This window comes from Cyprinus carpio, chromosome B23 (genome assembly GCF_018340385.1).
Source record: "Cyprinus carpio isolate SPL01 chromosome B23, ASM1834038v1, whole genome shotgun sequence".
In the NCBI taxonomy this organism is placed as follows: domain Eukaryota; kingdom Metazoa; phylum Chordata; class Actinopteri; order Cypriniformes; family Cyprinidae; genus Cyprinus; species Cyprinus carpio.
The window spans coordinates 3157878-3171646 of NC_056619.1; the positions used below are offsets into that span (position 1 = coordinate 3157878).

At 36.3% G+C, this 13769-nt stretch overlaps 1 protein-coding gene across 1 annotated transcript in view; it reads left to right on the forward strand.

The window, feature by feature from the left end:
- slc9a8 (solute carrier family 9 member 8) overlaps positions 1-13769 on the forward strand; it is a 40330-nt gene extending 26561 nt beyond the window's left edge. Inside the window, 8 exon segments of the mRNA XM_042750869.1 lie at positions 7066-7198; positions 9925-10030; positions 10141-10257; positions 10345-10427; positions 10669-10780; positions 11449-11669; positions 12771-12917; positions 13005-13769. Coding sequence (XP_042606803.1) covers positions 7066-7198; positions 9925-10030; positions 10141-10257; positions 10345-10427; positions 10669-10780; positions 11449-11669; positions 12771-12917; positions 13005-13118 — 1033 coding nt within the window. The 3' untranslated portion in view covers positions 13119-13769.

Consider the following 13769-nt stretch of genomic DNA (forward strand, 5'->3'; position numbering starts at 1 on the left):
GCATGGTACACGCTGCTAGAAACATCATACAGCGCTCGCTGTTCCTGACAGAGTTCAGCGAGTTTATCCTCTTGGTCAATACTCCACATTCGCTGTGGCACTGCCGTCTTCGTCTTTCTTCTGTGGTTTTCCTAGTTCGTGATTGGTCAACTTCAGATAGATCAAAAAATCAGCTCGTTCAACCGCACACATGTCATGAATTCAAACCGATAGCTCACAAACTTTTTAAACATGTTTAAAAATGATCGGGAGGTCGGGAAGTGCTCGTAAGGCACTCTTCTCGGCTCGTAATTCCTCGCACATGATACGAGCCGCGACCATACGAGCATACACGATTTCCACACGATGGAAAAAAATCGCACGCGAACTCGTACGACAGCAAAAATCGCACCGTGTACGCCCGCCTTAAGGCCACTATCAGAGCAACCTGGGCTCTCATGACACCTGAGCAGTGCCACAGACTGATCGACTCCATGCCACACCACATTGCTGCAGTAATTCAGGAAAAAGGAGCCCCAACTAAGTATTGAGTGCTGTACATGCTCATACTTTTCATGTTCATACTTTTCAGTTGGCCAAGATTTCTAAAAATCCTTTCTTTGTATTGGTCTTAAGTTATATTCTAATTTTCTGAGATACTGAATTTGGGATTTTCCTTAGTTGTCAGTTATAATCATCAAAATTAAAAGAAATAAACATTTGAAATATATCGGTCTGTGTGTAATGAATGAATATAATATGCAAGTTTCACTTTTTGAATGGAATTAGTGAAATCAACTTTTTGATGATATTCTAATTATATGACCAGCACCTGTAATCATCAGTTTACAGTGTAATTTAAAGGCTTGGAGGATTAATTAGGTTAATTAGGCAAGTTAGGTTAGTTAGGCAAGTCAATGAACAACAGTGTTTTTTCCGTAGCTAATCAAACAGATCATTTCTTAAGAGGACTAATAATATTGACCATAGCAATTTAATTTTATAATTAAAATTATTTTATTCCAGTCAAATTGAAATAAATAATGCTTTCTTCAGATGTATATATTAATTGTATGGGTGTTTGTTTAGTCCACATTATTTCCAGCAGCACCAGCAAGAGCTTCATATACTAAAAATATTCATTAAATGTGACATTGTGATGCATTTTTTAAATTCTGAATATTCCACACTTTTTTATTTTACTTTTTGTATTTCTGATTTGGAGGTGAAAACTAATAGTCTTGAGGCCAGCCAATCATAAAAGTGGTCATTTACATACAGAAATCATAAGTTTAAAGTTGGAAAACAAGCATCAGAGAGGGTGGAAATACTAACATTGTCAGTTTAGAGAAAAACAGATGATAAAAACAAAAAAATATGATGCTTAACTGACCTGTTTGCTTAGTCATTTATCACTCTATTGTGGAGGTCTTGCAAGCCCTGTTCTTAAATTAGCCGTTAGATCCACTTACACATGACACATTGTAAGAAATTACACAAAGTGACTAATGTGTGGAATTGAATGCCTTTAGTTGTCAAAACTCTTTTCTTGTGTTTGGACACGTCAAGCTCATTATTTGAGTTCCAGGAAATATGGTTCCTTTATAATAATGTGCAGTAACGGAACATTTGATACATGTGTCAACACCTCGAAAGCTCTTGAATGATTGGAGATTACGACTGTGGATTTGGATCAGTGCGGCTGGGCCAATCCTGAATTTGCTGAGCACAACTAAATCAGATCCATATATAACATGAGCGTTTCTATCTTTATAACCGGCTCATATGCATGTGTACATTTATACAGTGTCACATCTTCCATTAAACAATGTTTGAATGACTTATTTTTGTGCTTGTGTAGGTTTACATACATTATTAATGTCAGTCCACTAGGCAATACACCCCATCATGCTGGTTTTGTTTTAGCAACAGGATTGTATACAGCTGTCTGTGTGCGTTTGTGTAGAAACTGCTGAATCTAATGGAATATCAAAAACATCATTAACCGCTGACCTCACAGGGAGTGGTAATGTGCGGGGAGCTCTTGGCCTTACGTACTGTGACGTGTTTATAATATTCTTAAATGTTGTACAGGGAATTTGTTGATGGGACATTTGACCCTCATGTTACCTGTGTTTTCGTAGATTCACACAGGTGTTCTCGGTATGAATGAGAACAAACATGACAGCTTCATGTATCCAGAGGATGTCATGTTACAAACAAGTTGAACAGGAAGTGTGAGATATGTGGTCTGCTGTAGCACATACTGACACTCATGTATCTTTAGTCGCTCAGTGTGGCTTTGCAGTGGCTGTATTATGTGTTTTTACCTTTTTCAGTCTCTGTGTGTCTCATCATTTTTATTTTCTCTCCCCTAATTTTCTCTCCTTGTATATTCTATTGTATTTCATCCCTTTTGATTTCTCTCACGTCTTGTCTCATATCTCATCTCATTTGCTGGCTCATCATATCTCTTTTCATCTAGTCTCATCTCTTCTTGTCTCTGATTTCATTTGGTCTAATCTCAGCTTGTCTTTCTTCACTTTTCACATCATCTGTTTATTTTTCTCTTCTTGTCTCTCTTCTGGTCTCTTTCATTCTAGTCTTTTCTCACGTCTTCTTTGTCTTGTAGTCTCTGTTTCTTGTTCTCTGCTTATTCCTCACCTTGTGTCTTTTACCTCGTGCTTCTCAGCTCTTCTCATTATTTTTTATTTTTTCATCTTGTCTTATGTGTCTCTTGTCTCTTCTAATCAAGTCTCTTATTTTCTTTTGTCCCATCTTGTCTCTTATGGTTGCATCTTGTCTATCTTCTCTTTTCAAATCATCTGATTTCTCTTGTCTCTTCCATTCTGGTCTCACGTCTTATTTGTCTTGTAGTCTCTTCTTTACATTTCTTGTTCTCTTTGCTACTCATCTTGTCTCTTTTCAGCTAGTCTTTTGAACATTTCATTTCAGCGAGCCTCGATATTTCTCATCTCTTCTCATTTTATTTTTATCATCTCGCCTTGTGTCTTGTCTTTTCTCAAGTCTCTTATTTTCTTGTCTTTTTTCTCATCTTGTCTCTTCACTTCTCTTCTAGCCTTGTCTCATGTCTTCTCTTGGTCATCTTCTTAACATCTTTCATCTTGTCTATTCTCATGTAGTCTCTTTTGCATCATCATGTCTTTTCTTGTCTTTTGTCCCTTGTCTTCACTTGTCTTGCATCTTCTCCTCTCTTGCCTCATCTTGTCCCTTGTCTCTCTCTCTTTTCTCTCCTCATCTAGTCTTATTCTCTTCTCGTCTCATTTTCTCTCTCGTCTCTTCTCATCTAGTCTCGTCTTTTGTTTTGTCTCTCATTTGTTCTTTTCTCATACTGTTTGTTCCATCACTAGGGCTGAAACAATTAGTTGACATTATCGGCAATGTCGATAATAAAAATATTTTTGTTGTTGAGTAGTCATTTGATCTCATATGACCTAATGAAAGAGCCTGCAATAATGCAGTTTGACCAGACTGTAATTCAGCCCTCCTGAATGCAGTTCAAGAGAAGACACAGCGCTTCAGAGCAAACACATCCAAACCTGAAGCCGCTGAGCGGCATTTGGATGAATATGTAAATATATGCTGCTCGCTTTCCTCTATATAACGAAATAAACACAACAAAAACTGACAGGGGTGAGAAAGCAGCAGTTAAGAAAGCATCTGATTACAGCGATGTGGCTTTTTGCATGAGTTCGGCACTCCAGTCAAGTCCAGTCATGTCACATTTATTTATATAGTACTTTATGCAATAGAATTGATAAATCAAGCATGCCTTACAGTATTAAACATGAAAAACCAGAGTCAGTGTCGCTTTCAGTTAGAATTACAACCTGATTTTCTCTTATAAAGCAGCTCACCAGTGTGGATCTTGCTAATGATAAAATCTTTTATTAGTGGGGAAAAAAAATATTATTTAATTAAGGTGATAGTTTGGTTTGCAGAGATCAAAGCTTGATCTATCTCAGAAATTTTTTGATTATCATAACCCTATACTGTATTTTAAAAGAGATTTTGTTGTGAATAAAATAGTTTATCCAAAAATAAATATATAATTTAATATATACCAAAATAATTAATTTTAAAAAATTAATTACATAATAATATTCAAAAAATGAAGTACTGAGAGTTTCTCTCATCTCATTTTGTGTGCCAAACATATTTATTTGTATAAATTAATTGTATAATTGTAATTACATAATGACTTTCAAAAGCTGAAGTGCTCACCTATTTATTTGTTAGAATATACACTGCTCAAAAAAATTAAAGGAACACTTTGAAAACATCAGATCTCAATGGGGAAAAATATCATGCATGACATCTATACTGATATGGACTGGGTAATTTGTTAGGGATAAAAAGATGCCACATTGTTTAATGGAAATGAAAATGATCAACCTACGGAGGGCTGAATTCAAAGACACTCAAAATTAAAGTGAAAAAAGGATGCAGCAGGCTAGTCCATTAAGCTGAAATTTCCTTGCAGCAACTCAAAATGGTACTCAGTAGTTTGTATGGCCCCCCTTGCTTGTATGCATGCCTGACAACGTCAGGGCACGCTCCTAATGAGACAAAGGATGGTGTCCTGGGGTATTCCCTGCTGGACCAGGGCATCACTGAGCTCCGGGACAGTCTGAGGTGCAACCTGGAGACGTCAGATGGACCGAAACATAATGTCCCAGAGGTGTTCTATTGGATTTAGGTCAGGCAAGCGTGGGGGACATTCAGTGGTATCAATTCCTTCATCCTCCTGGAACTGACTGCATACAATCACCACATGAAGCCGGGCATTGTCGTGCACCAGGAGGAACAAGGACCCAATGCAGCAGCGTAGGGTCTGACAACGGGTCCAAGGATTCCATCCCGATACCTAATGGCAGTAAGTGTGCCATTGTCTAGCCTGTAGAGGTCTCTGTGTTCCTGCATGGATATGCCTTCCCAAACCATCACTGACCCACCACCAAAACGGTCATGCTGAACAATGTTACAGGCAGCATAATATTCTCCAATGCTTTTCCAGACCCTTTTACATCTGTCACACGTGCTCAGGGTGAACCTGCTCTCATCTGTGAAAAGCACAGAGCGCCAGAGGCGGACCTGCCAATTCTGGTGTTCAATGGCAAATGCCAATCAAGCTACATGCCTCAAGCCACCCAGCACAGAGCCCACTAGAGGACGTCAGGCCCTCAGGCCACCCTCATGAAGTCTGTTTCTGATTGTTTTCTCAGAGGCATTCACACCAGTGGCCTGCTGGAGGTCATTGTGTAGGGCTCTGGCAGTGCTCATCCTGTTCCTCCTTGCACACAAAGGAGCAGATACAGGTCCTGCTGATGGGTTAAGGACCTTCTAATGCCCTGTCCAGCTCTCCTAGAGTAACTGCCTGTCTCCTGGAATCTCCTACATGCTCTTGAGACTGTGCTGGGAGACACAGCAAACCTTTTGGCAATAGCACATATTGATGCACCATCCTGGAGGAGTTGGACTGCCTGTGCAAACTTTGTAGGGTCCAGGTATCGCCTCATGCTACCAGTAGTGACACTGACCCTAGCCAAATGCAAAACTAGTGAAAAAAAAAATAAAAAAAGATGAGTAGGGAAAAAAAAATGTCAGTGGCCTCCACCTTTAAAACCATTCCTGTTTTGGGGGGTTTCTAATGGTTGCCCATCTAGTGCACCTGTTGTTAATTTTATTAACACCAAAGCAGCTGAAATTAATTAACAACCCACAATTCTAATTAACTTAACACAACACTATCACAAAAAATTAATCCACTAAATTCTATACCATTATAAAAAACCAATACAAAAAATTTATTTAAAATTGTAAATAGCTTGATATTTTAACTAACTGCAAAAGCTGAATAATCAATCGAAGTCTACGTATTAATCAGTGAAATAATCAATTAATCGTTCTAATAATCGTTAGATTAATCGATTATCAAAATAATGGTTTGTTGCAGCCCTACCCGTCATGTCTCTTGTCTCTCCTCATCTAGTCTCCACTCGGCTCAGCTCGAGGGTTGTCTGTGCTCATTGTGAGTGTTTACTCTGGCTGTTTCTCGTGGTCATTGTGATCGTGTATAATGACTGCGTTGGTTGGTAAAATGATCTCATTCATAATGAATCAGTCTGTGGAGCTGCTGTTATCAGCTGTTTGTGTGTTTCCTAGAAAGCAGTAATTCCTCTCTGGGTGTAGTTTTTACTAGTCCTGCATGATAAGATATATGTTGATCTTTATCATTACCTGGTACAACTTGTATAGATGTGTGAAAAGGACAAAAATACCATGGAAGTCAATGGCTTCCACCAATTGTTTGGCTACCTACATACTTCAAAATAACATTTTTGTTATCAGCTTAAGTAAGAAACTCATACAGGTTTGAAGCAACTTGAGGGTGAATAGATGATGACAGAATTTTCACCTTTGGGTGAACTGTTCTTTTAAAGAAAGGGGGATATTTCCAGTGCATTGATCCATGTCATAAGGCTGGCTCATAATGTCAAGATAGTTATGGATAAGTGGATTATTTAATTAAACAAACAAACAAAAAAATCTACCCACCATTGTGGTTTTATTATCATTTTGTGATGTAATCTGTTCAATGTTTAAAATGCTTTCTCCTATCGGTTAAAGAGCAGAGACAAATGAATTAATTTAATGGATGAATTTTTGTAGGATGTAATATTCCCGGTGGAAGCTGTTAAATGAACACTCCAGTGTTTGACATGTTGGTGCCCATGTATGTACACTAGGAATGTTATTGTGACTCTGATGCCCCCTGCTGACCAACTACAGGCTATTTGTTAAAGATTAGGAACGATCAGTTGGGCAAATGAATAATCAGAGGATGGTACAAACAAGATGCACATAATTCAGTTAATTATTTTACAAAACAGCTTTCTGTTTTATGTGTTTAAACTATTTACAAAATTCTAATTGTAAATATTGTCTGGATGTGCATGTTGCAGGCCCTGATTTAAAATGTGGAACAATTCTTTCATTTTCAGTCTTTATTGTGTTAGTAGATGTGAGCAGTGGTTGATGTATGTGTTGTTGTTGGTATTTCAGCACAGCGGAGGGCTTTGCGGGCTCGGATGTCTCTACAGGCTGGGAAACCTTCATGCAGGCTCTTGGCTACTTCCTGAAGATGTTCTTTGGGTCGGCGGCTTTGGGCACACTCACTGGTCTCATCTCTGCTATTGTATCCTAATGAGTTTTTGTGTTTTAATGTATTTTGGATGGTAGTTGATTGGTTAATTTACCATTTATTAATTTGGATACATTAATACATTTATTAATGGTTTTTATTAATTAACTTTATGAGTGCATATATTATTAATAATTTGTTAATAAAATTATTTATATTGTATAATACTTAAATTAAAGTTATAATTATATATATATATATATATATATAATTAAATATATATATATATATATATATATATATATATATATATATAAGTACAGACAAAAGTTTGGAAACATTACTATTTTTAATGTTTTTGAAAGAAGTTTCTTCTGCTCATCAAGCCTGCATTTATTTGATCAAAAATACAGAAAAAAACAGTAATATTGTGAAATATTATTACAACTTAAAATAATAGTTTTTTTATTTGAATATACTTTAAAAAATAATTTATTCCTGTGATGCAAAGCTGAATTTTCAGCATCATTACTCCAGTCTTCAGTGTCACATGTAACATCCAGTCTATCACATGATCATTTAGAAATCACTCTAATATTCTGATTTATTATGAGTGTTGGAAACAGTTCTGCTGTCTAATATATTTGATGAATAAAAGGTTAAAAAGAACTGCATTTATTCAAAAAACATCCTTGCTGAATAAAAGTATTGATTTTATGAAAAAAAATAGAAAGAAAAAAAAATGACTGACCCCAAATTACTGACCAGTAGTGTATATCGTTATTACAAAATATTTATATTTTAAAAACATAGCTTCTTTTTTTTTTTTTTTTTTTTTTTTTTTTAAATTTTTATTCATCAAAGTATCCTAAAAAAGTATCACATGTTCTGAAAAAATATTAAGCAGCAGAACTGTTTTCCAACTTTGATAATGAATCATCATATTAGAATGATTTCTAAAGGATCATGTGATGATAATCCTAAAAATTCAGCTTTGCATCACAGAAATAAATGATAATTTAAAGTATAATAAATTTAAAAATGATTATTTTAAATTGTAATAATATATCACAATATTACTGTTTTTTCTGTATTTTTGATCAAATAAATGCAGGCTTGATGAGCAGAAGAAACGTCTTTCAAAAACATTAAAAATAGTAATGTTTCCAAACTTTTGGTCTGTACTGTATATATAAGCAATATCACATTTGTTGATGTGAGATGCTGTAAATCGGCACGTCTGTGATTCAGACTTAAGCCTCAGGCCGAGTGTCGTAGGTAATCACAGCATGCCGATATACAGCAATATCTCACATCTACGAGTGTGATATTGCATTTATACAACAGTTCAATGGCATGAGTTTGTAAATACATAAAAAAATATCAATGGAGTGTCTTAAAAGCCCTCTTTTGTGCAGAACTACTTCCTTCCGCCACAGATTTAAATCTAAAGTTGACAGTTTAACAGCTGAGCCCAAGCCTGCGCTACTAATTCTAAAACCTCACTTTAGAACTAGTAATGAAGGAACTTTGAGTTGCTTCACTGGAAGCTTATTTTATTACTGTATTAAAAGCTTGCTGTATTATGTAGTGTACTATGAGAGAGAGATGGACTGAGCCAGTGTGATTAATGTATCTGCATCTGATACAGCATTCATTCTTCAGATCGTTCTCGTATTAACAATATACATTAGTTTGAATGTCTGCTGAGGAAAGCATTATCTTTGTCGTACCGTTAATATCTGTTATGGGTAATTTTGCTGCTCAGTGCATTTGTTCGCTGCATCAATCTGTTGTTGAAACTTAAACAACTTCTGTTTGAGTTTATTATTCAGTATAAAAGTCTTTGCTGCTGACTCACTCATAAAAACAGTCACTTGTCGCCATCTTCTGGTGGAACAATGTAACTAAAATCACCATCACGAACATGGACCGTTTCTCAATGCTAAACATTTTTATTAAATACTACTATTATTTATATAAAATAATGTTTATATAAAATATTATTTATTGAATAATAATAATATTTAATAAACAACAACAACAGCCCTCATAAAAGTTGCTAGGCAGTTCAGTAAAAAGTACAAAAGCAGTGCTCTGATATACAGATTGAATTTAAATAAACTTTAGATTTTGCCAAAACTATCTTCTCTGGAACAAATAGTAGATTAATGAGACCAAAGTAAATTCACCCAAAATGAATTACATCTCATGTTTAACCACTACAGAGACATCAGAGCCGGCGGTAAATTCCAGCAGATCTGGCCGAGTTGAGGCTGCTCTCCTGCGGCTTCATAAACGCAGAACAGCCGGTGACCAACTGTAACTCACATCTCTGAAAACGTAGAAACAATTTTTCAAATTTTCGTTATCTTTATTAATAAACTGCATATTTGACTGAAAACCTCTTAAAACTATTTTGGGCGCCCGCCATGACACTCACTGTAAGAAGTACCACTATGATACAGTTACAAACTTGGATATCACTCTAAAATCGCACTCTTATCAGCCAATCAGATTCGAGGACCAGAAAGAGCTGTTGTATATATACATATCGGTAGGATTATGGGATTTAGAAAATTTTGTAATGCAGAATACAGGATTAATATTTGCTTTGTAAGTACTAATAAAGAATCAATATTCTAGTGATATGCATGCTAACAAACAACTAGGTAATACTGAATATATGTTCCCTAGTCTGTATATATGAGTGTTTATTTTAAGAACTCAGATTTCTACTCAGTTCCTGTGAGATTATATTTCTGAATGAGAGTATGCAGGTTCTGAAACACTTCGACCTGAGGAAGACTCCGTCTCTGGAGTTTGGGATGATGATTATATTTGCATACCTGCCGTATGGTCTTGCAGAGGGCATCAAACTCTCCGGTGAGTTTAAAAACCTAGAGTTTAAAGACATGTGTAATACTATTTTATTAGTGAAATATTGTTGATTTCAGCCACAAAATTCATTAGAATTGATTTCTTTCTGTCTGTAGGTATCATGGCCATTCTGTTCTCCGGTATTGTCATGTCTCATTACACTCATCATAACTTATCGCCAGTCACTCAGATTCTCATGCAGCAGACTCTTCGAACCGTGGCCTTCATGTGCGGTGAGTTCCTCTCAAACCTGCTGCTTCACAGAAGTATCTGCTGTTAACATTAACCTTACTCTTCTCTTTTGTATTTGGATTTCACAGAAACGTGTGTGTTTGCGTTCCTGGGGTTGTCTATCTTCAGTTTTCCTCATAAGTTCGAGCTGTCGTTTGTCATCTGGTGTATAGTAGGTGTCGCCAAAGTGCTTGTTTTTTACCTGTCTGTCTCGTTCCAGAGCATTATGGCTCTCTCTGCTGTTCAATATCTGATGAAACATATGATGAATCATGATGAAACGTGATATGTCACTGGCTCTTTGGTATTTTATCTGATGTCACCTATAATAAAAAAGACAAGTTGATGATTATACTGTGTATCAGTTTTAAATCATGATTCAGATCTCAGTTGTTTGGGTTTTCCTGTCACAGGTTCTGGTTCTTGTCGGTCGCGCTGTAAATATCTTCCCCCTCTCCTTTCTGCTCAACTTCTTCCGAGATCATAAAATCACCCCCAAAATGATGTTCATCATGTGGTTCAGCGGTAAGACAACCCAAAAGCTGATTCATTTTAATTTCCATGTGGTTTGAATGCTTGAAGTAAGTTTGTCTTACTGGGTTTTAATCTTATATTTTAATTGTCCTCATTTGTAAGTCGCTTTGGATAAAAGTGTCTGCTAAATGACAATGTGAATGTAAACTGCAGTCACCTCTTCTAGTCACACTTTTTATGCTTCAAACATTTACATTTCTTTATCCAACATCCACTTTACATATCAGTTATGCATGTTACTTTGCTAGTTGTTGATTACATGGACATGGACTTTTTTTTATCAAACATTTTATTCAACAACATCTTAAAGGGGTCATGAATTGCCTCTGTTTTTTATTTTGTACCGTTCTCTGAGGTACACTCATAATGTTATCAAGATTTTTACATCAAAAAACATAATTTAGAAGTAACAGGCTGTTTTCTGTTCTGTTTGAACCCCCTCATCAGAAGCTCTGTATGAATATGTGTAGTGGATTGAAGACTCAGAAGTACACGCCCACTGCTGTGATCACATTACACTTGAGTTTTAGTGGTTTATGTCAATTGTTGTATGATAATCTGTATATTTAGAAATACACATAATTCCATATAGTCATAAAACTTTATGAAACAGCATGTGTAGTTGAATCTAAGCACACGTCCTCTGTGCTGATGCTCAGGTCTGCGGGGTGCGATCCCGTACGCCCTCAGTCTTCATCTGGGTCTGGAGCCCATAGAGAAGCGGCAGCTGATCGGCACCACCACCATAGTCATCGTGCTCTTCACCATCCTGCTGCTGGGGGGCGGGACCATGCCCCTCATCCGCATCATGGACATAGAGGAGAGCCAATCACGGCGCAAGAACAAAAAAGATATCAACTTGAGCAAAACTGAGAAAATGGTGAGAGCACTGTTGTCCCATTTTCTCTTCTTTTTTTTTTTTTAACCAGCAGGAACAGGCTAGACTAGCAAAACTTCCAGCAGGTTTTGACGGGATGAAAAGTGTGTTTGACTTTGTCTGTGACTGGATGTAACCAAACGGCGAGATGTGCCACTAATGGGAAGGAGTTGAAAATGGAGAAGTAAAGTCAGAAACGTTGTGTTTTGCACAGTGGCGCTCATGCAATGCTTGTGTATGTTATTGCAGATAAAGAAGATTTGATGCAGTGTTTGTCAAACACACAGATGTTTCATACATTTTTCTGTAGCAACAGAAACACTTTTCATTCATTACTTCATGTAGTGTTAATACAGTGTCTCTATGCATAAGAATAAAGTTCATCATACGCCAATAATGATTAAATATCAGTGAAGTGGAGTCTGCATTTTTTAGCAGATTTATTTTGATAAACATATCACAATATAACACTAAGATTGCAAGAAAAGAGTTTTTACTATTATAAAAACAGATCTGTGAGTGTTAGCACAACATTGCCATTGTTTATATGGGCAAACAAACTCAAGATTATGGTAAATATTGTCAAGATTCAGTATCATCAGTTTGCCTGCAAAACTACAAATGGTTTGTGTTTCAGAACAGCTGTCTGTTTTTTTTCTTTTTACTAATTTTTAATTTTGAAAATATAAACACTTTCATGATTTTTTTTTATGATTTACACAGAAACCTGCTCATGTTTCATGAATAAGTCTCATGCAGAATAAAAGTTATTACTATGATATACCCAAGTTATAATGCTACTTTGGGTATATCATTAAATCAAGAAAGAAAGGGGAAATGCTTAATGTTTGAATAAATAAACACAGTATTATTTTTAATAATTAAAATGTATAATATTATGATTTAATTTAATAAATACTGATACTAATAAATCTGCCCATAATAGTGGACATCAGAATCAGAGGGGTAATAGATGCAAATGTCAGATTAGTGGCTTCTTATTTACTAACAATTTTTTTATTAAGATGCAAGGCAACGAGGTTTTGGAACAGAGCAAACATGCATAACTCTCTCTCTCTCTCTCTCTCTCTCTCTCTCTCTCAGGGTAATGCCATTGAATCTGAGCATTTGTCGGAGCTGACGGAGGAAGAGTATGAAGCTCAGATTTTTCATAGGCAGGATCTGAAGGGTTTCCTGTGGCTTGATGCCAAGTATCTGAACCCTTTCTTCACCCGTAGACTCACACAAGAGGTGAGACTGCTCAAACCTTCATACAGATTAGTCCAGTTAGATGAAAAAAATAGGGTTTGTAATCTGTTGTTCTTCCTTCCTCTCTAAGATCTGCTGCATGGGCGGATTCAGATGAAGACTCTCACTAATAAGTGGTACGAGGAGGTGCGTCAGGGTCCGTCCGGCTCTGAGGATGAGGACGATGAGGCAGAACTGCTCTGAGACAATCATATGAGGAGAGACGTGACCGAGTCAGATAGTCAGACCCAGTATCCGGACTGTACTGCACTTTGATGGACTCACACATAACTCCACGACTGGAGAGCTTCACAGCTAAATGAGGAAAAGAACAGGAGTATGTGGTACAAAAAGCCTGGGGTTGTTTCTGGTAGTGATCAGGCACCAGAAGAAAAAAAACTGATAAAAAATAATTTGAAGGCTGAAGAGAATTTGAAGCAGAAAGCATTAAAAAATAAACAGCAATATTGGACACCTTTCTCGCTCTTTTTCTTTTTCTTCTTTTTCTTTTTAATAGGTTAAAGCACCGTAATGTAACACATGATTCTTGCGCTACCTTTTCTGGGGGATTTTGTTTCACATACAAGGAAATGACACCAATGAATGTTTGTGTTTGGAATTAATTTAACAAATGTGACCTATTTTCTTTTTATTAAATGTTTATTTGTGTTGTCTTTTTAAATGGGAATAAAAGAGTATTTTATATTGTTTCTCGACACTGTATTTTGTAGCAGACTTGAGTTAATAGTTAATTTTAATGAACCTGTGAATGAAGGAATTCTATCTGTGGATAATGTGTTGTATGCACAAAGCTGCAGTGGGAAAGTGGCATGAATAAATGATGGATTCTCATAA